Here is a 27852-nt window from a genome sequence, read left to right on the forward strand (position 1 = left end):
TGAAAATGTAGAAACAAACTCGACATTTATTCAACTTAAATACGATCCGCTGCACTCTACAAATGGGAATAAAGACTTTCACAGAGCGAATCCAGGTTTGCAGCATCCTGTGGGGATGAGGAATTTTTCTTTTCATTGCTTTGAACAGGTCCTGGTGGAGAATAAATGTTGAGTCCGAGACGGTACTGGGAGCTGATCACAGCATGTTGTCCCGCAGCCCCAGGTCTCCTCGCAGATGTTGGTTCTTCGGGGTTTGGTGTCCGGGGATTTCCTCATTCACTGGGAACAGGAAACTGAATTTTAACGACACTTATACAGGAGCTGAAACCCTCAAACCCCCACCCCAAAACCCCTCATCCTGGCACCAAGCAGGGTAGGAGGAGGAGACTGAAGGAACAGAGAGGGGGGGCCGGGGTACTGAGCCCAGCCCGGAGTCTGCTCTCTCCGGAGAGGAGGGGAGACATTGCAAAGCGTGGAGAGATAATACTGACCGGTCGGGTTTGTGGCTGAGATGTTGTGGCGGGTCAGTAAATCCTTCAGCCTCTGGACCTCGGCCGAGAGTTTATTCCGCTCCTGAATTGGGAAAAGACAAAAACAGAATGAGTTACGTTAAACTGAATGGCAGATCCTGACTGACCCGCCCTGAAACTCCAGCATTTTCTGTTTACATTTTGCATTAAATGGATACAAGAGACACAGACATGAAACCTGAGCTAAGAAAAGGCCACTCTGCTCATTCCACACTCAGTGTCCAATCTGGAAGGTCCTGGATCCTCCCGAGGAGGCAAAAGGTGTGGAGTAAAGTAAATTCCCAAAGGGAATCAACCAAACAACAGCTACCTGCATTTAATGCAATTAACGCCCGCCCCAGCCAAACTCCAAGCTCTTCCCCCCCCCCCCTTACCTCACTGCACCTGCCCAGGGTCTCCTCCTGTGAGCGGTTTTGCTCCATCTCCCGTTGAGCCTGTTTCTCTCCCGCAGTTTTCAGATAACCCGCATCTTCAAATATCGCTCGCAGCAACTTCCTGTAACCCTGAAACACACGGAGCACAAATGGAGCTGGTCAGTGGCCAGAGAGTGACCCGCACAAGCCCCCTCGGCTAGTCAGTGGCTGCAGTGACCCGGGCAGAGCCACCTCGGCCGGTCAGTAACCCCTCAGCCGGGCAGTGCCCCCTCGGCTGGTCAGTAATCTGGTCAGTAACCCCTCAGCCAGAAAGTGCCTCTTGGCTGGGCAGCAATCAGTGGGTCTGTGAGAAGCCATTTAGCTTCTCAATGTGGTGATGGGTGGAGCTGCAGGAGATGAGCGATCAGACACCGTGGCCATGCCCTGATCCCATCCCCTGATCGGGCCTGGGCGTGAAGCCTACCATGGTGGAATTATTTTGGGCGAGCAGCACTAGTGGGACCTGTAATCCAGTGGGGAGGGGGAGGGGGACAGGCTCGGAGGGGACTGGAGTAGATGAAGGACAGAGATACGGGGCTGATTTTCCTGCCCTTTCCTCCATTGAGGCTGCTCCAGGCCCAGATGTCCATGAATTCCCATTAATGTGATCCCCGAGAGCCTGTGTCTGCACAGCTCGGTCACTCGAACAGGATATCGAGAAACTGCCCCTCGCCTCATTGTTAGGATGCACCTGTTGCAGGCGTGGGCCCACCAAACACGAACTTACTTGCTGAGTAATGAGGCCATCGTACAGTGACTGTTCCACCTGCTCCCATCGACTTCGCAGCTCTTTCTTCAGAGTCGGGTAAACTGCAGAAATAAATAAATCTGAGCAAGAACAGTACAACCCTCTCCCCCAAACCTCCTCCTCCCTAAAAAACCCCAACCCCCCTGCTGCTCAAACCCTCCAGCATCCACCATTCCCCCCCCCCCCTCCCCGCAAAATATCCACTCCCCACCCCGCAAATCCTGGCTGGGTCAAGGCCTGTCATGGCCGCAATCTCCCCCCACCCCAGGCTCAGACGCCAATCCCCAATTCCCCCCCCCACACCACGACCGGGCCTCTGTGTGTGGCCCAGTGGCTGCGGCCAGAGTTATTTGGCTGGGCAGGAGCTGCTATTCCTGTGGCAGGGCGATAGCCCTTCGCCCGACTGACCCCCTGCTGTGTGGGAATGGCTGCACTTTCCTTACTCACCCAGTAAAGAGTGGGAGTGGCAGGCCAGTGGCGTCTGGAAGGTCAGCCAGTAGATGCAGGTGTTGGGCTCGGAAACCTGGGCCAGTTTGTGGCTGGTTCCACATGTTAGAAGGACCTGTGAAAGAGAGCAGAGTTTCACACGGGTATTAAACGGTTCACAGTTCGCCAGAGCGACCCAGGATCTGGTCAGTGAGCTTGTGGGACACAGATTGGAACCACCTCTCCTCAAGGCTCAGTGGATAATGCATCGCCACACGGCCCAGATCCGATTCCTGCTGTGTGTTGGTAGCTGACCTGAGCCAGGTAGGTAGCAGGAAGGATTGTATTCACAGAATCACAGAAACCCCACAGTGCAGATAGAGGCCATTTCGGCCCATCGAGCCTGCACCGACACATATCCCACCCGATCCCCGTAACCCCACGTATTTAATCCCCCTAACACTAAGGGTCAATTTATCATAGCCAATCATCCTAACCCGCACATCTTTGGACTGTGGGAGGAAACCGGAGCACCCGGAGAAAACCCACGCAAACACGGGGAGAATGTGCAAACTCCACACAGACAGTCACCCGAGGCTGGATTCATTTTATCTGGGATAACAACAGAAAACGCTGAAAAAACTCAGCAGGCCAGGCAACATCCGTGGAGAGAGAAACAGAGTCAATGTTTCAGGTCAAAGACCTGGGGGTGGGGGTGGCTCCTGATTCCAGCAAGGATCACTGGGGAGCAAAGGTCGTGTAAACATTGGACAGGAACAGGACTGGGCTCAGCTCTAATGGCCTGCTGAAACATCATCTAGGCTTACACAGGAAGAATGGACTTTCAGAGGCGGTACTGTCGGTGAGAGGCAGTGTCTCGAGTACAGCGAACACATACCTTGGTCTGTCTGTTCCTGGTGCCACAGGAATCTCCTTCCTTCATCCACATTCCCACAAACGTGTTGTTCTCAATCTCCCATTCCTGCCATATTCTGCAGAACATAAACTGTCAGAGATCTCATCCAGCCTCCCTTTATCCTGATTCACTCCGCCATTGTTCCCAACAGTCTGCACCCTGGGAATTTACCCCGTCCCCCATCAACACTCAGCCTGCAGAAGAGGACAAGCTAACCCAACAGATCGTTAGTGGGATTCAAACACGATTCGAATTTGGGATTATTTTTTCTCCACATGATTCCCTTCGGCCCAGCTAGCCCACCTATCTACATGATTCCCTTCGGCCCATCTAGCCCACCTATCTACATGATTCCCTTCGGCCCATCTAGCCCACCTATCCACAGGATTCCCTTGGTGCATTTCTAATAACCCTGAATCCCATTTGTTGACAAGAAACTTGTCTGGTTCCTCCTTGAAACCCATTAAAGTTTCTTGTTCCCCTGACCTGTGCCAGTAACCTGTTCCACATACCATGCTTTTAGTAAAAAAACTTCCTCCTGCATTTCCTTTGTTGTCCTTCATTTGTAACTATGACCTCTTGTGCTTAAATTCTGAACACGGCAGAAAAGCTTCTTCGGATCCAATATGCCCAAAACTTTAACAATTTTAAACATTTCCATCATGGACACCAGGTTGTCAATCTTTCCAATCTTACACACGACACCGGGAGAGTCACGCACGGTAACCAGGGCACCGGGAGAGTCACGCACGGTAACCAGGGCACCGGGAGAGTCACGCACGGTAACCAGGGCACCGGGAGGGTCACGCACGGTAACCACGGCACCGGGAGAGTCACGCACGGTAACCAGGGCACCGGGAGAGTCACGCACGGTAACCAGGGCACCGGGAGAGTCACGCACGGTAACCAGGGCACCGGGATAGTCACGCACAGTAACCAGGGCACCGGGAGAGTCACGCACGGTAACCAGGGCACCGGGAGGGTCACGCACGGTAACCACGGCACCGGGAGAGTCACGCACGGTAACCAGGGCACCGGGAGAGTCACGCACGGTAACCACGGCACCGGGAGAGTCACGCACGGTAACCAGGGCACCGGGAGGGTCACGCACGGTAACCAGGGCACCGGGAGGGTCACGCACGGTAACCAGGGCACCGGGAGAGTCACGCACGGTAACCAGGGCACCGGGAGAGTCACGCACGGTAACCAGGGCACCGGGAGAGTCACGCACAGTAACCAGGGCACCGGGAGAGTCACGCACGGTAACCAGGGCACCGGGAGAGTCACGCACGGTAACCAGGGCACCGGGAGAGTCACGCACCGCCGAGCTGCTTTTCTTTCAAACAAACAAACTGGAATGAACCTCGATTTCTGTCAGCTGACCGGCAAATGTCACTTGAGAGCGGTACTGAAAATATCCAACCTGTGAATTGGGGCAAGTATTCCCACCAGGACTACCCGTCTCCTCCCCCCCCCCCAACCCCGGGCCTCCCAACCCTCTACCCCACTCTCGGCCTCCCTTCCCCACCCTGGCCGCCTCTCGGCCCCCTGCCCGCCTCCCCTCACCCAACACTCTGGCGCCTCCCGCTCCCACCTCACTCCCCTGCCCCCCACCCCACTGATGGACATACCCAAGGATCCCGCTGTAAGCGTTCCAGCGAAATGTCTGCTCGTGTTGTGTGATGTTGTGGAAAGGGCAGAACTCGTACTTGTACCTACGAAAAAAGAGACAGCATATAAAGATCATACAGCACAGGAGAACATAGAAAAATAGGAGCAGGAGTCGGCCATTCGGCCCTTCGAGCCTGCTCCGCCATTCAATATGATCATGGCTGATCCTCTATCTCAATACCATATTCCCGCTCTCCCCATACCCCTTGATGCCTTTTGTGTCTAGAAATCTATCTATCTCCTCCTTAAATATATTCAGTGACTTGACCGCCACAGCGGTACAGAATTCCACAGGTTCCCCACCCTCTGAGTGAAGACATTTCTCCTCATCTCAGTCCTAAATGTCCTACCCCGTAACCTGAGACTGTGACCCCTCGTTTGAGACCCCCAGCCAGGGGAAACATCCTCCCTGCATCCAGTCTGTCTAGCCCTGTCAGAATTTTATACGTTTCAATGAGATGCCCTCTCATTCTTCTAAACTCGAGTGAATACAGGCCTAGTCGACCCAATCATGCATGGGAACACCACCATCTCCAAGTCACACACCATTCTGACTTAGAAATATATCGCCAATCCTTCATCGTCACTGGGTCAAAATCCTGGAACTCCCTAACAGCACTGTGGGAGTACATTCACCACACGGACTGCAGCGGTTCAGAAGGCGGCTCACCACCACCTTCTCAAGGGCAACTAGGGATGGGCAATAAATGCTGGCCTTGCCAGCGACGCCCACATCCCAGGAACGAAAAATAAAAAATCTCTCTTCAGTCCTGCCATCCCAGGAGTCAGTCTGGTGAACCTTCGCTGCACTCCCTCTATGGCAAATATATCCTTTCTTAGGTAAGGAGACCAAAACTGCACACAGTACTCCAGGTGTGGTCTCACCAAGGCCCTGTATAACTGTAGTAAGACATCCTTGCTCCTGTACTCAGATCCTCTTGCATTGAAGGCCAACATACCATTTGCCTTCCTAACTGCTTGCTGCACCTGCATGTTTGCTTTCAGTGACTGGTGTACAAGGACACCCAGGTCCCTTTGTACATCAGCATTTCCCAATCTATCACCATTTAAATAATACTCTGTCTTTCTGTTTTTCCTACCGAAGTGGATAACTTCACATTTATCCACGTTATACTGCATCTGCCATGTATTTGCCCACTCACTCAACTTGTCTTAAATTGCCTTGAAGCCTCTTTGCATCCTCCTCACAACTCACAATCCCACCTAGTTTCGTGTCGTCAGCAAACCAGGGAATATTACATTTGGTTCCCTCCTCCAAATCATTGATAATATATTGTGAATAGCTGGGGCCCAAGCACTGATCCCTGCGGTACCCCACTGGTCACCGCCTGCCACCCCGAAAAAGACCCATTTATTCCTACTCTCTGTTTCCTGTCTGTTAACCAATTTTCAATCCATGCCAGTATATTACCCCCAATCCCATGTGCTTGAATTTTGCACACTAACCTCTTATGTGGGACCTTATCAAAGGCCTTCTGAAAATCCAAATACACCACATCCACTGGTTCTCCCTTATCCTACCAGTTACATCCTCAAGAAACTCCAGTAGGTTTGTCAAACACGATTTCCCTTTCATAAATCCATGTTGACTTTGTCTAATCCCGTTGATATTTTCTAAGTGTCCTGTTATCACATCCTTTACAATAGACTCCAGCATTTTCCCTACTACTGATGTTGGGCTAACTGGGCTGTAGTTCCGTTTTCTCTCTCCCTCCTTTTTTAAATAGTGGGGTTACATTTGCCACCCTCCAATCTGCAGGAACTGTTCCATAATCTATAGAATTTTGGAAGATGACAACCAATACATCCACTATTTCCATGGCTACCTCTTTTAGTACTCTGGGATGCAGATTATCAGGCCGAGGGGATTTATCAGCTTTCAGTCCCATTAATTTCTCCAGCACTATTTTTTTACTAATACTAATTTCCTTTAATTCCTCCTTCTCACTAGACCCTTGGTTCCCTAGCACTTCTGGGAAGTTATTTGTGTCCTCTTCCGTGAAGACAGAACCAAAGTATTTGTTTAATTGCTCTGCCATTCCCTTGTTCCCCATTATAAATTCTCCCGTTTCTGACTGTAAGGGACCTACATTTGTCTTCACTAATCTTTTTCTTTTTACATACTTGTAGAAGCTTTTACAGTCCGCTTTTATGTTCCTTGCAAGTTTACTCTCATACTCTATTTTTCCCCTCTTAATTAATCTCTTGGTCCTTTTTTGCTGAACTTTAAACTGCTCCCAATCCTCAGGCTTGCTACTTTTTCTGGCAACTTTATATGACTCCTCTTTGGATCTAATACCATCCTTAATTTCTTTTGTTAGCCATGATTGGGCCGCTTTTCCTTTTGTGTTTTTGCACCAGAAAGGAATGTATAACTGTTGCAATTCATGCATTCGGTCCTTAAATGTTAGCCATTGCCTATCCACCGTCATGCCTTTTAATGAAGCTCCCCAATCTATCACAGCCAACTCACTCCTCATACCTTCGTAGTTTCCTTTGTTAGGACCCTAGTTTCGGATTGAACTTCTTCACTTTCCATCTTAATGAAGAATTCTATCATGTTATGGTCACTCTTCCCCGCACAACAAGGCGGCCATTCGGCCCATTATGCCTTTACTGGCATGTAAAGTTTTCCCCTTCAAGTATTGAATTCTTTGAAGAGACAACAGAGTAGACAAGGGCAATGCAGTAGATGTAATATATCTAGATTTCCAAAAGGCCTTTGATAAGGTACCATATAATAGACCAATAAGGTCAGCGCATGCAGAGTCAGGGGACAAGTAGCAGAATGGACAGCTCGATGGCTGCAGGACAGAAAGCAGAGAGTAGGGGTAAAGGGTGGCTATTCAGAGTGGCAGAAAGGTAGGCAGTGACTAAAGTAGTGGACAGGGGAATGTCTATAGATGTTATTTATATGGACTTCCAGAAGGCATTTGATAAAGTCCCACATAAGAGACTGTTATCTAAGGTAGAAGCTCACGGAACTGAGAGCAAATTATTGACCTGGTTAGGAAATTGGCTGAGCGGCAGGAGACAGAGAGTGGGGATAATGGGCAGGTACTCAAATTGGCAGGATGTGACTAGTGGTGTCCCGCAGGGATCTGTGTTGGGGCCTCAACTATTCACAGCATTTATTAACGACAGATGTTGGCATAGAAAGCCACATATCCAAATTTGCTGATGATACAAAGATAGGCGGCAGTGTAGGCAGTGTAGATGGAAGCATAAAATTACACAGGGATATCGACAGATTAAGTGAATGGGCAAAACTGGCAAATGGATTTCAATGTCGGCAAATGTGAGGTCATCCACTTTGGACATAAAAGGCTGATGGGATGCTGGCCTTTATATCTAGAGGACTAGAATACAAGGGGACAGAAGTTATGCTGCAGCTGTACAAAACCCTGGTTAGACCACACCTGGAGTACTGGGAGCAGTTCTGGGCACCACACCTTAGGAAGGATATATTGGCCTTGGAGGGAGTGCAGCGTAGGTTTACCAGAATGATACCCGGACTTCAAGGGTTAAGTTACGAGGAGAGATTACACAAACTAGGGTTGTATTCCCTGGAATTTATAAGGTTAAGGGGTGATCTGATTGAAGTTTTCAAGAAATTAAAGGGAACAGATAGGGTAGATAGAGAGAAACTATTTCTGCTGGTTGGGGAGTCTCGGACTAGGGGACATAGTCTAAAAATTAGAGCCAGACCTTTCAGGAGTGAAATTAGGAAACACTTCTACACACAAAGGGTGGTAGAAGTTTGGAACTCTCTTCCGCAAACGGCAATTGGTGCTAGATCAATTGTTAATTTTAAATCTGAGATTGATAGCTTTGTGTTAATCAAAGGTATTAAGGGATACGTGGCAAAGGCGGGTGTATGGAGTTAGGTCACAGATCTGCCATGATTTCATTGACGGGCGGAATAGGCTCGAGGGGCCTCCTCCTGTTCCTATGAAGTGGGGTCCCACAAGGATCAGTTTTGTTCATAATTTATATTTTGGAATCAAAAACACAATTTCTAAATTTACAGACGACACCAAATTGGGGGAATAGTCAATACCGAGGAGGACTGCAACAAACTACAAGACATTAATAAACTTGCAGAATGGGCATATAATTGGCAAATGAATTTCAACACCGATAAATGTGAGGTATTACATTTTGGTAAGAAAAACAAGGTGGTCACATAATAATTGGAAAATAAGAATCTAAATGGGGTCGAGGAGCAAAGGGATCTGGGAGTACAAATACACAAATCACTAAAAGTTGCGACACAGGTTAGCAAGGCCATAACAAAAGTAAACCAGCACTAGGGTTTATATCCAGAGGGATTCAATTGAAAAGTTGATAAGTTATGCTAAACCTGTATCGAATCTTGGTTAGGCCACACTTGGAGTACTGCGTACAATTCTGGTCGCCATATTATAAAAAGCTTGCAGGGAACATAAAAACTGACTGTAAAAGCTTTTATAGATATGTGAAGAGAAAAAGATTGGTGAAGTCAAGCGTAGGTCCCTTGCAGTCAGAATCGGGGGAATTTATAATGGGGAACAAAGAAATGGCAGACCAACTAAATACATATTTTGGTTCTGTCTTCACAAAGGAGGACACAAATAACCTCCCAGAAATACCGGGGAACATAGGGTCTGATGAAAGGGTGGAACTGAAAGAAATCAGTATTTGTAGGGAAATGGTGTTAGGAAAATTGATGGGACTGAAGGCCGATAAATCCCCAGGGCCTGATGGTCTACATCCCAGGGTACTTAAGGAAGTGGCCCTAGAAATAGTAGATGCATTGCTGGTCATCTTCCAGAACTCTATAGACTCTGGAACAGTACCCATGGATTGGAGGGTAGCTAATGTTACCCCACTATTCAAAAAAGGTGGTAGAGAGAAAGCGGGGAATTACAGACCGGTAAGCCTGACATCGGTAGTGGGGAAAATGCTAGAGTCCATTATAAAAGATGTAATAGCAGAGCACTTGGAAAGCAGTGACAGGATCGGACAAAGTCAACATGGATTTACAAAAGGTAAATCATGCTTGACTAATCTACTGGAATTTTTTGAGGATGTAACTGGTAAAATAGATAAGGGAGAACCAGTGGATGTGGTGTATTTGGACTTTCAGAAGGCTTTCGATAAGGTCCCGCATAAGAGATTAGCGTGCAAAATTAAGGCACATGGGATTGGGGGCAAGGTATTGACTTGGATAGAGAACTAGTTGGCGGACAGAAAGCAAAGAGTTGGAATAAACGGGTCGTTTTCCGAGTGGCAGGCAGTGACTAGTGGGGTACCGCAAGGATCGGTCCTAGGACCCCAGCTGTTCACAATATATATTAATGATCTGGACGAGGGAATTGGATGTAATATCTCCAAATTTGCAGACGACACAAAGCTGGGTGGGAGGGTATGCTGCGAGGAGAAGGTCATGAAACTCCAGTACGATTTGGACAGGTTGGGTGATTGGGCAGAAACATGGCAAATGCACTATAATGTGGATAAATGTGAGGTTATCCACTTTGGTGGCAAAAACAGGAAGGCAGATTATTATTTGAATGGCAATAGATTGTGAGAAGGGGAAGTGCAACGAGACCTGGGTGTCCTTGTGCACCAGTCGCTGAAGGTAAGCATGCAGGTGCAGCAGGCGGTTAAGAAGGCAAATGGTATGTTGGCCTTCGTAGCAAGAGGGTTCGAGTACAGGAACAAGGATGTCTTGCTACAGTTGTACAGGGCCTTGGTGAGACCGCACCTCGAGTACTGTGTGCAGTTTTGGTCGCCTTATCTGAGGGAGGACATTCTTGCCATGGAAGGAGTGCAGCGAAGATTCACCAGGCTGATACCTGGGATGGCAGGAATGATGTATGAGGAGAGATTGTGTCGATTGGGCTTATACTCAGTGGAGTTTAGAAGATTGAGAGGGGATCTCATCGAAACCTATAAAATTCTGTCAGGCCTGGACAGACTAGATGCAGGAAGGATGTTCCCGATGGCCGGGGAGTCCAGAACCAGGGTTCACAGTCTAAGGATAAGGGGTAAGCCATTTAGGACTGAAATGAGGAGGAATTTCTTCACCCAGAGAGTGGTGAACCTGTGGAACTCTCTGCCACAGAGGGCGGTGGAGGCCAGTTCATTAAATATATTCAAGAAAGAGTTGGATATATTTCTTGAGGCTAAAGGGATCAAGGGATATGGGGAGAAGGCAGGGACAGGGTACTAAATTTGGATGATCAGCCATGATCTCATTGAATGGCGGAGCAGGCTCGAAGGGCCGAATGGCCTACTCCTGCTCCTATCTTCTATGTTTCTATGATATAGAGGCACTGGAGAGGGTGCAGAGAAGATTTACAAGGATGATACCAGAAATGCGAGGATATACCTAACAGGAAAGGATGAACAAAGAAGGCTGAGGGATGACCTAATAGAGGGCTTTAAAATTATGAAAGGTTTTGATAGAGTGGATACAGAGAGAATGTTTCCACTTGTGGGGAAGAGCATAACTAGAGGCCATCAATATAAGATAGTCACCAAGAAACCCAATCGGGAATTCAGAAGAAACTTCTTTACCCAGAGAGTGGTGAGAATGTGGAACTCGCTGCCACAGGGAGTGGTTGAAGTGAATAGTATCGATACATTTAAGGGGAGGCTGGACAAGCATCTGAGGGAGAAGGGAATAGAGGGTTACGCTGATAGATTTAGATGAGGAAGGACAGGAGGAGGCTCGAGTGGGGCATAACCGCCGGCATGGGCTGGTTGGGCCGAATGGCCTGTCTCTGTGCCGTATATTCTATGTAAAGTATTTCTCCAATTCCCTTTTGAAAGTTATTATAGAATCTGCTCCCACCGCCCTTTCAGGCAGCGCATTCCAGATCACAACAACTCGCTGTAAAAACATTTCTCCTCATCTCCCCTCTGGTTCGTTACCTTCAATCTGTCCCCTCTGGTTACTGTTCCTTCTGCCACTGGGAACAGTTTCTCCTTATTTACCCTATTAAAACCCTTCATGATTTTGAACACCTCTATCAAATCTCCTCTTTAACCTTCTGTGCTCTAAGGAACAACCTCCAGTTTAAAGATTTTTCTTTACCTACAGATAGTAAGAGTTGGGCGAGAGATTTCAGAGCATTTGCTCCACACCACTGCCTACTGCCCAGAACTACATTGACACAGCAACTGTTTACATACAATTTCCCTTCAATATTATAGACACAAAATGCCAGTGAAATGGACCTGCCCCTAGCATGGTTTATATTTACTGCAATCAATAACATTGTTACTCACGCAGACTCGACCATACTGAAGCATTTCCCAGCAAGTCCGTGCAGATGAGGAGGGCCTGAAATAAAAAGCATATCCCCGAGTCACTCACTCACTGGCCCCTCCCCTGGGCGGAGTCACTCACTCACTGGCCCCTCCCCTGGGCGGAGTCAGTCACTCACTCACTGGCCACGCCCCTGGGCAGAGTCACTCACTCACCGGCCCCCCCCCCTGGGCAGAGTCACTCACTCACCGGCCCCCCCCCCCTGGGCAGAGTCACTCACTCACCTGCCCCCCCCCCCTGGGCAGAGTCACTCACTCACCGGCCCCCCCCCTGGGCAGAGTCACTCACTCACCGGCCCCTCCCCCGGGCGGAGGCACTCACTCACCGGCCCCTCCCCTGGGTGGCATCACTCACCGGCCCCTCCCCTGGGCAGAGTCACTCACTCACTGGCCACGCCCCTGGGCGGAGGCACTCACTCACTGGCCACGCCCCTGGGCGGAGGCACTCACTCACTGGCCACGCCCCTGGGCGGAGGCACTCACTCACCGGCCGCGCCCCTGGGCAGAGTCACTCACTCACCGGCCCCTCCCCTGGGCGGAGTCACTCACTCACCGGCCCCTCCCCTGGGCAGAGTCACTCACTCACCGGCCACGCCCCTGGGCAGAGTCACTCACTCACTGGCCACGCCCCTGGGCAGAGTCACTCACTCACTGGCCACGCCCCTGGGCAGAGTCACTCACTCACTGGCCACGCCCCTGGGCAGAGTCACTCACTCACTGGCCGCGCCCCTGGGCAGAGTCACTTACTGGCCCCTCCCCTGGGCGGAGTCACTCACTCACTGGCCCCTCCCCTGGGCAGAGTCACTCACTCAATGGCCGCTCCCCTGGGCGGAGTCACTCACTCACTGGCCCCACCCCTGGGCAGAGTCACTCACTCACCGGCCCCACCCCTGGGCAGAGTCACTCACTCACCGGCCCCTCCCCTGGGCGGAGTCACTCACTCAATGGCCCCCTCCCCAGGGCGGAGTCACTCACTCAATGGCCCCCTCCCCTGGGCGGAGTCATTCACTCACTGGCCCCTCCCCTGGGCAGAGTCACTCACTCACTGGCCCCGCCCCTGGGCAGAGTCACTCACTCACTGACCCTTCCTTGGGACGGAGTCATTCACTCACTGGCCCCGCCCCTGGGCAGAGTCACTCACTCACTTGCCCCTCCCCTGGGCAGAGTCACTCACTCACTGGCCCCTCACCTGGGCGGAGTCACTCACTCACTGGCCCCGCCCCTGGGCAGAGTCACTCACTCACTGGCCCCGCCCCTGGGCGGAGTCACTCACTGGCCCCTCCCCTGGGCAGAGTCACTCACTCACTGGCCCCTCCCCTGGGCAGAGTCACTCACTGGCCCCGCCCCTGGGCGGAGTCACTCACTCAGTGGCCCCTCCCCTGGGCAGAGTCACTCACTCAGTGGCCCCTCCCCTGGGCAGAGTCACTCACTCACTGGCCCCTCCCCTGGGCAGAGTCACTCACTCACTGGCCCCTCCCCTGGGCAGAGTCACTCACTCACTGGCCCCGCCCCTGGGCGGAGTCACTCACTCACTGGCCCCTCCCCTGGGCAGAGTCACTCACCAGCCACTCCCCTGCGCTGCGGGGCGGGGGAGAGAAGAGAAAGGAACCTCTCATCAGTATACTTTACCTGAAATCGCAGCAGGGCTGATTTTCGGTTGCAGTTTGTTCACTTGGGACAGGAAAGGATTATTTAGCCTGAAACAGAAATAGTTGAAATTTATTGAAGGTTTTTGGGGGGCGATCAGATATTGATATTCTCTCTTCACATTTCCCAGGTTTACCCCGTCAGAGACTGCCCCTTGTTCCAGGGTTCTACGATGGTGCCTGTAACGTACCCAGGGGTAGGGGCGATGGGGCAGGGTGACGCTCACGCCCCACTCGCAGGGTGTTCCAAGGTCAGAGGTCACATCAGCCACATCCTCCTGATGGGTCAGAGGTCATTTCTATCCCTCGGCTGCACAAACCAAGAAGATCTCAGGCTTCAACCTGGGTCAGTGGCAATGAGCCAATCCAAGACAGGCCCACAACCGGCCTCAGTACCACTGGGCTCGGGAAGACTCACTCCCACTCCGAGTCCCGGCCCGACTCACTCCCACTCCGAGTCCCGGCCCGACTCACTCCCACTCCGAGTCCCGGCCCGACTCACTCCCACTCCGAGTCCCGGCCCGACTCACTCCCACTCCGAGTCCCGGCCCGACTCACTCCCACTCCGAGTCCCGGCCCGACTCACTCCCACTCCGAGTCCCGGCCCGACTCACTCCCACTCCGAGTCCCGGCCCGACTCACTCCCACTCCGAGTCCCGGCCCGACTCACTCCCACTCCGAGTCCCGGCCCGACTCACTCCCACTCCGAGTCCCGGCCCGACTCACTCCCACTCCGAGTCCCGGCCCGACTCACTCCCACTCCGAGTCCCGGCCCGACTCACTCCCACTCCGAGTCCCGGCCCGACTCACTCCCACTCCGAGTCCCGGCCCGACTCACTCCCACTCCGAGTCCCGGCCCGACTCACTCCCACTCCGAGTCCCGGCCCGACTCACTCCCACTCCGAGTCCCGGCCCGACTCACTCCCACTCCGAGTCCCGGCCCGACTCACTCCCACTCCGAGTCCCGGCCCAATCACTCCCACTCCGAGTCCCGGCCCGACTCACTCCCACTCCGAGTCCCGGCCCAATCACCCCCACTCCGAGTCCCGGCCCGACTCACTCCCACTCCGAGTCCCGGCCCGACTCACTCCCACTCCGAGTCCCGGCCCAATCACTCCCACTCCGAGTCCCGGCCCGACTCACTCCCACTCCGAGTCCCGGCCCGACTCACTCCCACTCCGAGTCCCGGCCCGACTCACTCCCACTCCGAGTCCCGGCCCAATCACTCCCACTCCGAGTCCCGGCCCGACTCACTCCCACTCCGAGTCCCGGCCCGACTCACTCCCACTCCGAGTCCCGGCCCGACTCACTCCCACTCCGAGTCCCGGCCCAATCACTCCCACTCCGAGTCCCGGCCCAATCACTCCCACTCCGAGTCCCGGCCCGACTCACTCCCACTCCGAGTCCCGGCCCGACTCACTCCCACTCCGAGTCCCGGCCCAATCACTCCCACTCCGAGTCCCGGCCCAATCACTCCCACTCCGAGTCCCGGCCCGACTCACTCCCACTCCGAGTCCCGGCCCAATCACTCCCACTCCGAGTCCCGGCCCGACTCACTCCCACTCCGAGTCCCGGCCCAATCACTCCCACTCCGAGTCCCGGCCCAATCACCCCCACTCCGAGTCCCGGCCCAATCACTCCCACTCCGAGTCCCGGCCCGACTCACTCCCACTCCGAGTCCCGGCCCGACTCACTCCCACTCCGAGTCCCGGCCCGACTCACTCCCACTCCGAGTCCCGGCCCGACTCACTCCCACTCCGAGTCCCGGCCCGACTCACTCCCACTCCGAGTCCCGGCCCAATCACTCCCACTCCGAGTCCCGGCCCAATCACTCCCACTCCGAGTCCCGGCCCAATCACTCCCACTCCGAGTCCCGGCCCAATCACTCCCACTCCGAGTCCCGGCCCAATCACTCCCACTCCGAGTCCCGGCCCAATCACTCCCACTCCGAGTCCCGGCCCAATCACTCCCACTCCGAGTCCCGGCCCGACTCACTCCCACTCCGAGTCCCGGCCCGACTCACTCCCACTCCGAGTCCCGGCCCGACTCACTCCCACTCCGAGTCCCGGCCCAATCACTCGAAAATACAGATGTGCGGAGGTTGCAGCACCGGGTCAGAGGCACAGTTACAGGAGCAGGGCATTCGAGCCTGTTCCACCATTCAGTGAGATCATGGCTGATCTGCGACCTAACTCCATCCACCCGCCTTTGGCTAAAATCTCTTAATACCTTTGGTTAACAAAAATCTATCAATCTCAGATTTAAAGTTAACAATTGATCTCGCATCAATTGCTGTTTGCAGAAGAGAGTTCCAAACTTCGACCACCCTTTGTGTGTAGAAGTGTTTCCTAATTTCACTCCTGAAAGGTCTGGCTCTAATTTTTAGACTATGCCCCCCAGTCCTAGACTCCCCAACCAGCGGAAATAGTTTCTCTCTATCTACCCTATCTGTTCCCCATAATATCTTGAAAACTTCGATCCGATCACCCCTTAACCTTCTAAATTCCAGGGATTACAGCCCTAATTTGTGTAATCTCTCCTCTTAATTTAACCCTTGAAGTCCGGGTATCATTCAAGAGGGGGGAGTAAATAGAAATATTGTAGTGGTAGGGGATAGTATTATTAGGGGGATAGATAGAGTTCTCTGCAGCCAAGAGCGAGAGTCCCGAAGGCTGTGTTGCCTGCCCGGTGCTAGGGTTAAGGACATCTCCTCTGGGCTGGAAAGAAACTTGCAGTGGGAGGGGGCGGATCCAGTTGTCGTGGTCCATGTTGGTACAAACGACGTAGATAGGACTAGGAAGCCGGTTCTGTTAAAGGAGTATGAGCAGCTAAAGGTCAAATTAAAAAACAGAACCTCAAGGGTAATAATCTCTGGATTATTACCTGAGCCACGTTCGAATTTGGCTAGGACAAATAAAATTAGAGAGTTAAATGCGTGGCTCAAAGACTGATGTGGGAGAAATGGGTTTTGCTTCCTGGGACACTGGCACCAGTACTGGGGCAGGAGGGAGCTGTTCCGTTGGGACGGGCTTCACTTGGCCAGTGCTGGGACTAGAGTCCTGGCGGATCATATAACTAGGGCTGTAGAGAGGGCTTTAAACTAACTAGTGGGGGGGGAGGTTCCTAGAGAGCAAATAATAAAAATGACAACAGAGAAGGTCATAGACTTAGGTAGCAGTGGGGAAATTAAAAACCAGAGCGTGTCAGGAAGGGGCAGAAAGTATGGAGTAAAAGGTAAAGTAATAAAAAGGGCAAAAGCAGGAACTAAGTATCACAAAACATATTTGAAAGTTCTCTATCTGAATGCACGTAGCATTCGTAACAAAATAGACGAGTTAATGGCACAAATAACTACATATGGGTATGATCTTGTGGCCATTACAGAAACATGGCTGCAGGGTGACAATGCCTGGGAATTAAACATACCAGGTTATTTAACGATCAGGAAGGACAGGCAGGAAGGAAGGGGAGGTGGGGTGGCTATGTTAATAAAGGAAGGAATCACTGTAATACAGAGAAATGATATTGGGTCAAAAGATCAGGATAATGAAACAGTTTGGGTGGAGGTAAGGAATAATAACGGGAAAAAAACACTAGTGGGCCTAGTCTATAGGCCTCCAAACAGTTGCAACTCTGTTGCACGGAGTATCAATCAGGAAATAGTTGAGGCTTGTAATAAGGGAACATCTATAATTATGGGGGATTTTAACTCTCATATTAATTGGACAAATCAAATTGGGCAGGGCTGCCTTGAGGATGAGTTCATTGAGTGTATTAGGGATGGGTTTCTTGAGCAGTATGTAACTGAACCGACCAGGGGGCAAGCAACCTTAGATCTGGTCCTGTGTAACGAGACAGGATTAATTAAAAATGTCCTAGTAAAGGATCCCCTTGGAATGAGTGACCATAACATGGTTGAATTCCATATTCAATTAGAGGGTGAGAAGGTTGGATCTCAAACAAGCGTGCTAAGCTTGAATAAAGGAGACTATGAAGGTATGAGAGCGGAATTGAGTAGAGTGGATTGGGAAAATAGATTAAAGGGTAAGACGATACATGATCAGTGGTGTACATTTAAGGAGTTATTTTACAACTTCCAAAAAAAATATATTCCACTGAGAAGAAAAGGGTGTAAAAGAAAAGACAGCCATCCGTGGCTAAGTAAAGAAATTAAGGATAGTATTCGACTAAAAACAAGGGCATATAAGGTAGCCAAATCTAGTGGGAGGATAGAGGATTGGGAAAACTTTAAAAGACAGCAAAAAATAACAAAAAGATTGATTATGAAAGTAAATTAGCAAAAAATATAAAAACAGATAGTAAGAGTTTTTATAGTTATATAAAAAGAAAAAGGGTGGCTAAAGTAAATGTTGGTCCCTTAGAGGATGAGACCGGGAAATTAATGGTGGGAAATATGGAGATGGCAAAAACACTGAATGAATATTTTACATCAGTCTTTACAGTAGAAGACACTAAGAATATCCCAACACTGGACAAACAGGGGGCTATGGGGGGGGGAGGAGCTAAACACGATCAAAATCACTAAGGAAGTGGTGCTCGGTAAAATAATGGGACTCAAGGCGGATAAATCACCTGGCTTACATCCTAGGGTCTTGAGGGAAGTGGCGGTAGGGATTGTGGATGCATTGGTAATAATTTTCCAAAACTCCCTGGACTCGGCAAAGGTCCCGGCAGACTGGAAAACTGCTAATGTAACACCCTTATTTAAAAAGGGCAGTAGACAGAAGGCTGGAAACTATAGACCGGTTAGCCTAACATCTGTGGTAGGTAAAATTTTGGAGTCCATTATTAAGGAGACAGTAACAGGACATTTGGATAATCATAATTTAATAGGACAAAGTCAGCATGGTTTTATGAAAGGGAAGTCATGTTTGACAAATTTGCTGGAGTTCTTTGAGGAAGTAACATATAGGGTGGATAAAGGGGAACCAGTGGACGTAGTGTATTTAGACTTCCAAAAGGCATTTGACAAGGTGCCACACAAAAGATTATTGCTTAAGATAAAAAATCACAGGATTGGGGGTAATATTCTGGCATGGATAGAGGATTGGCTATCTAACAGAAGGCAGAGAGTTGGGATAAATGGTTCATTCTCAGACTGGCAATCAGTAACTAGTGGTGTTCCGCAGGGGTCAGTGCTGGGTCCCCAACTCTTTACAATCTATATTAACGATTTGGAGGAGGGGACCGAGTGTAACATATCAAAGTTTGCAGATGATACTAAGATGGGGGGGAAAGTAGTGAATGAGGAGGACATAAAAAACCTGCAAGGGGACATAGACAGGCTAAGTAAGTGGGCAGAGATTTGGCAGATGGAATACAATACTGGAAAGTGTGAGGTTATGCACTTTGGCAGGAAAAATCGTAGAGCAAGTTATTATCTTAATGGCAAGAAACTGGAAAGTACTGAAGTACAAAGGGATCTGGGGGTCCTGGTGCACGAAACTCAAAAGGTTAGTATGCAGGTGCAGCAAGTGATTAAGAAGGCCAATGGAATGTTGGCTTTCATTGCTAGGGGGATAGAATATAAAAATAGGGAGGTATTGCTTCAGTTGTACAAGGTATTGGTGAGACCGCACCTGGAATACTGCATACAGTTTTGGTGTCCATACTTAAGAAAAGACATACTTGCTCTCGAGTCAGTACAAAGAAGGTTCACTCGGTTAATCCCGGGGATGAGGGGATGGACGTATGAGGAGAGGTTGAGTAGATTGGGACTCTACTCATTGGAGTTCAGAAGAATGAGAGGCGATCTTATTGAAACATATAAGATTGTGAAGGGGTTGGATCGGGTGGATGCGGGGAGGATGTTCCCGATGATGGGTGAAACTAGAACTAGGGGGCATAGTCTTAGAATAAGGGGCTGCTCTTTCAAAACTGAGATGAGGAGGAACTACTTCACTCAGAGGGTGGTAGGTCCATGGAATATGCTGCCCCAAAAAGCTGTAGAAGCTACATCATTACATAAATTTAAAACAGAAATAGACAGTTTCCTAGAACTAAAGGGAATTAAGGGTTACGGGGAGCGGGCAGGAATTTGGACATGAGTCTAGGTTCGGATCGGTCATGGCCCTGTGGGTAGCGGAGCGGGCCCAGGGGCCGTGTAGCCTGATCCTGCTCCTATTTTGTGTGTCTAATTCTGTTAGATTCAGGAGATGGTTCTGTGATAGTAGATTGGCGGTTAGGATCAGATCAGCCATGATCTTATTGAATGGCGGAGCAGGCTCGAGGGGCCGATTGGCCTACTCCTGCTCCTATTTCTTATGTTCTTATTCTGGTAAACCTACGCTGCACTCCCTCCAAGGCCAATATATCCTTCCTAAGGTGTGGTGCCCAGAACTGCTCACCATGCTCCAGGTGTGGTCTAACCAGGGTTTTGTACAGCTGCAGCATAACTTCTACCCCCTTGTATTCTAGTCCTCTGGATATAAAGGCCATAAGAACTAGGAGCAGGAGTCAGCCATACGGCCCCTCGAGTCTGCTCCACCATTCAATAAGACCATGGCTGATCATCGACCTCAACTCCACTTTCCTGCCCGATCCCCATATCCCTCGATTCCCCCAGAGTTCAAAAATCTCTCGATCTCAGCCTTGAATATACTCAAAGACTCAGCATTCACAGCCCTCTGGGGCAGAGAATTCCAAAGATTCACCACCCTCTGAGTGAAGAAATTCCTCCTCATCTCAGTCCTAAATGGCCGACCCCTTATCCTGAGACTATGTCCCCTGGTTCTAGACACTCCAGCCAGGGGAAACAACCTCTCAGCATCTACCCTGTCAATCCCCCTCAGAATCTTGTATGTTTCAATGAGATCACCTCTCATTCTTCTAAACTCCAGAGAGTATCGGCCCATTCTACACAATCTCTCATCATAGGACAGCCCTCTCCTCCCAGGAGTCAGTCTAGTGAACCTTCGTTGCACCGCCTCCAAGGCAAGTATATCCTTCCTTAGATAAGGAGACCAAAACTGTGCCCAGTACTCCAGGAGTGGTCTCACCAGGGCCCTGTACAATTGGAGCAAGACTTCCTCACTCTTATACTCCAACCCCCTGTAATAAAGGCCAACATGCCATCTGCCTTCCTTATTGCTTGCTGTACCTGCACGCTAGCTTTCTGTGTTTCTTGCACGAGGACACCCAAATCTCTCTGAACACCAACATTTAAAAGTTTCTCACCATTTAAAAAACTCTGTTTTTCTATTCTTCCTACCAAAGTGAATAACCTCACATTTCCCTACATTATACTCCATCTGCCACCTTACTGCCCACTCACTCAGTCTATCTATATCCCTTTGCAGACTCTTTGTGTTCCCCTCACAGCTTACTGTCCCACCTAGCTTTGTATCATCAGCAAACTTGGATACATTACACTCGGTCCCTTCATCTAGGTCATTAATATAGATTGTAAATAGCTGAGGCCCCAACACTGATCCTTGCAACATCCCACTAGTTACAGCCTGCCAACCTGAAAAAGAACCCGTTTATCCCCACTCTCTGTTTTCTGTCCGTGAACCAATCCTCGATCCATGCTACTATATTACCCCCAACCCCATGAGCCCTAATCTTGTGTAATAACCTTTTACGTGGCACCTTATCGAATGCCTTTTGGAAATTCAAATATATTACATCCACTGGTTCCCCTTTATCTACCCTGCTAGTTACATCCTCAAAAAACTCTAATAAATTTGTTAAACACGATTTCCCTTTCATAAAACCATGTTGACTCTGCCTAATCATGTTATGATTTTCTAGGTGCCCTGATACCACTTCCTTAACAATGGATTAGCATCCCATTAGCCTTTGTGATTATTTTCTGTACCTGTCCATGACATTTTAATGATCTATGTACCCGGACCCTCCCCCAAAACCCCACAACCCACGACTCTTTGGACCTCCACTGTTTTTAGCCTTTCACCATTTAGAAAGTACCGTGTTCTATCCTTTTTAGGTCCAAAGTGGATGACCTCACATTTGCTTACATTGAAATCCATTTGCCACAGTTTTGCCCATTTGCTTAATCTATTAAGGTCACATGGGGCGGCTGGAGAAGGCGGATGCACCGTCTGTTCACTGGGAGGAAAATGAAATCCAAGCCAGAATAGATCAGATTTTCAGCAACTTGGAATGACTTGAAATACTGACCAGCAAAGATCCTCCAAACACAGGAAGGGCAGGGTCGCCGGGCCAGGGTTGCCAGGGTCAGGGGCAGGGTCGCCGGGGCAGGGTCGGGGTCGCAGGGCAGAGTCGCCGGGCCAGGGTCGGGGTCGCAGGGCAGAGTCGCCGGGCCAGGGTCGCAGGGCAGAGTTGCTGGGCCAGGGTCGGGGTCGCAGGGTCGCCGGGCCAGGGTCGCAGGGTCAGGGTCGGGGTCGCAGGGTCATCCTGTGCTCTGCACTTCTGCCCTGAGCCTCTCCATCACCTTTGACGATCGAAGTTGAGCAGTGTTCTATTTATTTACCCGTAAGTGTTGGGCTCTTCCACAATTTTCATTTTACCGGCTGAGATGCTGAGAACTGCAAAAGAAGCAAAAATAAAATCCGTCAGAGAATGGCCCGAGTGGAAATATTCAGTGAAAGGGTCGGCCGAACTTAGGCAGAGCAGGAAGGTCCCGGGGTCAGTGCTGAAATAGCTGGGTCAGGGGTGAGCGGTAGGGGTCAGGGGTGAGCGTTGGGGGGTCAGGGGTGAGCGTTGGGGGGTCAGGGGTGAGCGGTGGGGGTCGGGGGTGAGCGGTGGGGGGTCGGGGGTGAGCGGTGGGGGGTCGGGGGTGAGCGGTGGGGGGTCGGGGGTGAGCGGTGGGGGGTCGGGGGTGAGCGGTGGGGGGGTGAGCGGTGGGGGGTGAGCGGTGGGGGGGTGAGCGGTGGGGGGTGAGCGGTGGGGGGTCGGGGGTGAGCGGTGGGGGGTCGGGGGTGAGCGGTGGGGGGTCGGGGGTGAGCGGTGGGGGGGGTCGGGGGTGAGCGGTGGGGGGATCAGGGGGTGAGCGGGTCGGGGGTGAGCGGTGGGGGGGTCGGGGGTGAGCGGTGGGGGGGGTCGGGGGGGGGGTCGGGGGTGAGCGGTGGGGGGGGGTCGGGGGTGAGCGGTGGGGGGGGGTCGGGGGTGAGCGGTGGGGGGGGGTCGGGGGTGAGCGGTGGGGGGGGGTCGGGGGTGAGCGGTGGGGGGGGGTCGGGGGTGAGCGGTGGGGGGGGGGTCGGGGGTGAGCGGTGGGGGGGGGTCGGGGGTGAGCGGTGGGGGGGGGGTCGGGGGTGAGCGGTGGGGGGGGGGTCGGGGGTGAGCGGTGGGGGGGGTCGGGGGTGAGCGGTGGGGGGGGGTCGGGGGTGAGCGGTGGGGGGGGTCGGGGGTGAGCGGTGGGGGGGGGTCGGGGGTGAGCGGTGGGGGGGGGTCGGGGGTGAGCGGTGGGGGTATAAAGGGGTATAAAGGAAAAGGACACACTGGCTGTCCCCAAGGGTACACTGAGCTGGTGGTCCCCTCCAATAAATTACCAAGTGTAACCCAAGGCAGAGACTCCGGAGGCATACTGATCTGGTTTAAAACAGAACTTAAGAATTACATCAAATTTATAAAAAAGGGCGAAAACCATTTGTGGCTCAAACTTGAGAGGGAGATTATCTCAAACACCCAAGATGTTTACATTTGCGCACTTTATATCCCTCCAATCGATTCCCCGTACTTTAAAGAGGACACCTTCTCCAACATGGAGGGGGAAATTATCCAATACCAGGCCCAGGGGAACGTGTTGATCTGTGGGGACCTCAATTCAAGAACGGGCGAAGAACCAGACTTCACCAATAATCAGGGAAACAATTACGTTTTCGGGAATAACCACTTTGACATCCCTTCCCTCCCATACAGGCATAACTGCGACAAGCAGTCAAATACCAACGGAAAACAGCTACTACAGCTCTGTCGAAACCTGGGTCTGTACATTGTCAATGGTAGGTTCATAGGAGACCTCCTAGGAAGATCGACCTATTGCTCACCTCTTGGCTGCAGCACAGTAGACTATATGATTACAGACTTAGACCCATCCTCTTTCAGAGCATTCACAGTCAAACCACAAACAACACTGTCAGATCACAGTCAAATTACTATGTTCCTCAAAAAGACAGAAACAAACAACATAGAAACACAACCCAGTAAACTGTACAACACCAAAAAATCGTACAGATGGGCCAAAAACGACACGGAAAAATACCAGAAAACAATTAGCAATGCATCAACTCAAGCTCTCTTAGACACCTTTCTGGATAACATATACACTCACAATAAAGAAGGCGTAAACCGGGCAGTTAGTAAACTAAACAATATTTTTGATAATTTGGCAACAAATGCAAACTTGAAAGCTCGCAAGAACAAACCCAAAACAAAAAACTATGAAAAATGGTTTGACCGAGATTGCCATAACATGAGGAAAAAACTTAGAAAAATATCAAACCAAAAACACAGACATCCGGAAAACGAGGAACTACGCCTTACTTGTCAGACACTAACACAATACAGAAACACACTCAGAACCAAAAAAGAGCAATATATTAAGAATACACTCAGCTCCATGGAGGAATCCATTGATTCCAATTGTTTCTGGGAAAACTTGAAAACACTACACAAAAAACAACACGACGATTTGGCCATTCAAAATGGGGACACATGGGTAAACCACTTTGAAAAATTATACCAGAAAAACACACTAAGACCAGAGCAACACCAAATATGCAAAAAACTGGAAAAGCTAGAAATGGCCACAAAAGATAACCAAAACCCGCTAGACACCATAATAACAGAAAAAGAACTTCTTGAAAAACTCAAGGACCTGCGACCAGGAAAAGCCTGCGGGACAGACGGCATACTAAACGAGATGATTAAATACACAGACAACAAAATGAAACTGGCTGTCCTAAAACTCTTCAACTTGGTTCTGAGTGTCGGTTATTTCCCTGATATCTGGAACAAAGGACTCATAATGCCCATATACAAAAGTGGGGACAAAATCGACCCAAACAACTATCGAGGCATCTGTGTAAACAGTAACCTGGGGAAGGTTTTCTGTAGCATCATAAACAAAAGACTTATAAACTTCCTTGAGGAGCACAATGTCTTGAGTAAAAGCCAAATTGGATTCCTGCCAAACTATAGAACATCCGATCATATCTTCACCCTACAGACCCTAATTGACAAACACGTTCACCATAACAAAAGCAAAATCTACGCATGCTTTGTAGATTTCCAGAAGGCTTTCGACTCCATCTGGCATGACGGTTTATTCCTGAAACTTATCGAAAGCGGGGTAGGAGGGAAAACATATGATGTAATTAAATCAATGTATACAAACAACAAATGTGCAGTTAAAATTGGAGACAAACAAACAAAATACTTCCCACAGGGGCGGGGGGTGACGCAGGGCTCGCCAATCTCACCGACACTCTTTAATATTTACATAAATGGATTGGCAAAACTACTTGAACAATCTACAGCACCCGGCCTCACCCTATATGAATCCAAGGTTAAATTCCTCCTCTATGCAGACGACCTGGTTCTGCTGTCACCAACTAAAGAGGGGCTACAGCAGAACCTGGACCTGCTGGAGTCGTACTGCCAGACTTGGGCCCTGACAATAAATCCCCAAAAAACCAAAGTCCTTGTGTTCCAGCAAAGATCCAAACATCAGGGACCCAAAATTTATTTCACAGTAGGAACAACCAAAATTGAACAAACCACTAACTACACATACTTGGGCTTAAAAATCAGTTCTACGGGAAACTTCAAACTGGCTGTGAATGAACTGAAAGAGAAAGCAAGAAGGGCTTTCTATGCCATCAAAAAATCAATCCAAATAGAAATCCCAATTAGCATTTGGCTCAAAATTTTCAAATCAGTAATTGAACCAATTGCACTCTATGGCAGTGAGGTATGGGGACCGCTAACTCAACAAGAATTTGCAAAATGGGACAAACACCCAATTGAGATCCTACATGCAGAATTCTGTAAAAGTATCCTCCGGACTCAAAGGAAAACAGTAAACAATGCATGCAGGGCGGAACTAGGCCAATATCCATTAATAATCACTATCCAAAAAAGAGCCACCAAATTTTGGAACCACCTACAAATGAGCAATCCCCAATGCTATCACTACGACGCCCTGAAATGCCAAGAGCTGACCATAAAGAAGAATACCCTCAGTCAACTAGTCCTGGGACTCAGTGAAGTAACTACTAACAATACTAACAATAACCAGCCCCAGGACAGTGACAGGGTAACACAAAGAATTCGACCCAACACAATCGTCGCTAAGCAAAAGGAAAAATATCTGACATATTGGGCAGAAACAACAAAAACCCAAAGCAAACTCAATTGCTACTTGGCCCTAAACAGACAATACAACATAGCTGATTACCTGACCATGGTAAAGGATAACAAACTGAGAAGAACCTTGACAAGGTACAGACTTAGCGAACATAGCCTAGCGATCGAAAAAGGCAGACACAGGCAGACCAGGCTGCCAAGAGAAGACAGGATATGCTCTCACTGCAGTCAGGGAGTAGTGGAGACAGAGATGCACTTCCTCACAGCCTGCGGAAAATATCAGGGCATCGGGGAGAATTTCTACCAAAAATTCACACAAATATGCCCTGATTTCAGAAATCTGAATGGCAACCAAAAACTCCCATTCCTACTGGGAGAGGAGAGAAGCTGTGTAACACTGGCGGCACACTATCTTACAGCTTGCCATGAACAGAGGGACAACCAGTAAACTAAGAAAAGAATATATATAAACAATGCGAATGTATATTTATACACTCAGGGATATACCTGTTTATACACTGTATGAATAGAACTGTGTTTATGTGCTAAACCATAAATGTATTTTGATGCTTTGGCAACATAAGATGTAACTTATCATGCCAATAAAGCGATTTGAATTGTGAATTGTGAATTGGGTCGGGGGTGAGCAGTGGGGGGGGTCGGGGGTGAGCGGTGGGGGGGGGGGGGTCGGGGGTGAGCGGTGGGGGGGGGGGGTCGGGGGTGAGCGGTGGGGGGGGGTCGGGGGTGAGCGGTGGGGGGGGGGGTCGGGGGTGAGCGGTGGGGGGGGTCGGGGGTGAGCGGTGGGGGGGGTCGGGGGTCGGGGGTGAGCGGTGGGGGGTGGGGTCGGGGGTGAGCGGTGGGGGGGGTCGGGGGTGAGCGGTGGGGGGTGGGGTCGGGGGTGAGCGGTGGGGGGGGTCGGGGGTGAGCGGTGGGGGGTGGGGTCGGGGGTGAGCGGTGGGGGGTGGGGTCGGGGGTGAGCGGTGGGGGGGTGTCGGGGGTGAGCGGTGGGGGGGGGGTCGGGGGTGAGCGGTGGGGGGTGGGGTCGGGGGTGAGCGGTGGGGGGTGGGGTCGGGGGTGAGCGGTGGGGGGGGTCGGGGGTGAGCGGTGGGGGGTGGGGTCGGGGGTGAGCAGTGGGGGGTGGGGTCGGGGGTGAGCGGTGGGGGGGTGTCGGGGGTGAGCGGTGGGGGGGGGTCGGGGGTGAGCGGTGGGGGGTGGGGTCGGGGGTGAGCGGTGGTGAGCGGTGGGGGGGGGTCGGGGGTGAGCGGTGGGGGGGGGTCGGGGGTGAGCGGTGGGGGGGGGTCGGGGGTGAGGGTCAGGGGTGAGCGGTTGGGGGGTCAGGGGGGGTCACGGGGCGACACCTGTCCTCAGTCTCCCTGGGGGGTCCGGGTTCTGCTCCCCGAGGCTCGATGTGGCGCCAGGCTGCGCTGCCCCGAGCCCGAGGTCTGGGGTTTGGGGTTTTTTGGGGCCTCACCCCGGAGGCCGAGCAGCAGCAGCACCATCTCCATGGTGACCGGGCCCAGCATCCGGGCAACGCGCGCCGGAAGCGGAGCCGCAACGGCGGGATTCTGGGTACTCTCGGTAAATCTTCAGTTTCCGGAAAATTTCGGCCAATCGGACGGCTCGGAGTGGGGTCAGGGGTCAGCCTGCAGTCAACGATTTGCACAGGAAGATCCCACCGAGACTGAGGGAAAAAATCAGCGAAGCGGCTTCGGGGGAAACAGCCCGCGAGGAGCCTGAGCCTGGGGAGCGGGGCCTGTCCTCACCGGGGCCCCGACACCGGGTCTGTGGCCTGAGGCGGGTCACCGTCTGCTGTCGGGCCCGGGGCGGAGTTCGAGCTCGAGCTCGGATCATC

At 51.2% G+C, this 27852-nt stretch overlaps 1 protein-coding gene across 3 annotated transcripts; it reads right to left on the bottom strand.

Moving 5' to 3' along the window:
- Positions 1–8: 8 nt before the first annotated feature.
- On the bottom strand, positions 9–27851 carry gnptg (N-acetylglucosamine-1-phosphate transferase subunit gamma). Of its 3 annotated transcripts, none has more exons than XM_086000035.1 (11): positions 27764–27851; positions 22165–22219; positions 13672–13739; positions 12004–12058; positions 4665–4748; positions 3016–3109; positions 2139–2253; positions 1671–1753; positions 905–1033; positions 492–573; positions 9–279 (listed from the first exon to the last, which is right to left on the bottom strand). In XM_086000035.1, exons 1-11 carry the CDS (start codon positions 27849–27851, stop codon positions 197–199), a joined length of 936 nt encoding a protein of 311 aa, XP_085856161.1. In that variant the 3' UTR covers positions 9–196. The 3 variants fall into 3 exon arrangements, with proteins under 3 accessions (XP_085856161.1, XP_085856162.1, XP_085856163.1); XM_086000036.1 differs by lacking the exon at positions 27764–27851 and adding an exon at positions 27472–27652; XM_086000037.1 differs by lacking the exon at positions 27764–27851 and adding an exon at positions 26508–26616.
- Position 27852: the final 1 nt, after the last annotated feature.

Source organism: Somniosus microcephalus, chromosome 11 (genome assembly GCF_052327205.1).
Source record: "Somniosus microcephalus isolate GS21.2 chromosome 11, FLI_Smic_1.0, whole genome shotgun sequence".
Taxonomy (NCBI): domain Eukaryota; kingdom Metazoa; phylum Chordata; class Chondrichthyes; order Squaliformes; family Somniosidae; genus Somniosus; species Somniosus microcephalus.

Excerpts from the sequence above, each read along its gene's own strand:
- gnptg (XM_086000035.1), bottom strand. The coding sequence starts at position 27,851 with ATGATCCGAGCTCGAGCTCGAACTCCGCCCCGGGCCCGACAGCAGACG. Across the intron at positions 2,254-3,015 it reads CCAGGAACAGACAGACCAAG|GTCCTTCTAACATGTGGAAC; the intron begins GTATGTGTTCGC and ends TCTCTTTCACAG. Across the intron at positions 280-491 it reads CTCAGCCACAAACCCGACCG|TGAATGAGGAAATCCCCGGA; the intron begins GTCAGTATTATC and ends TCCTGTTCCCAG.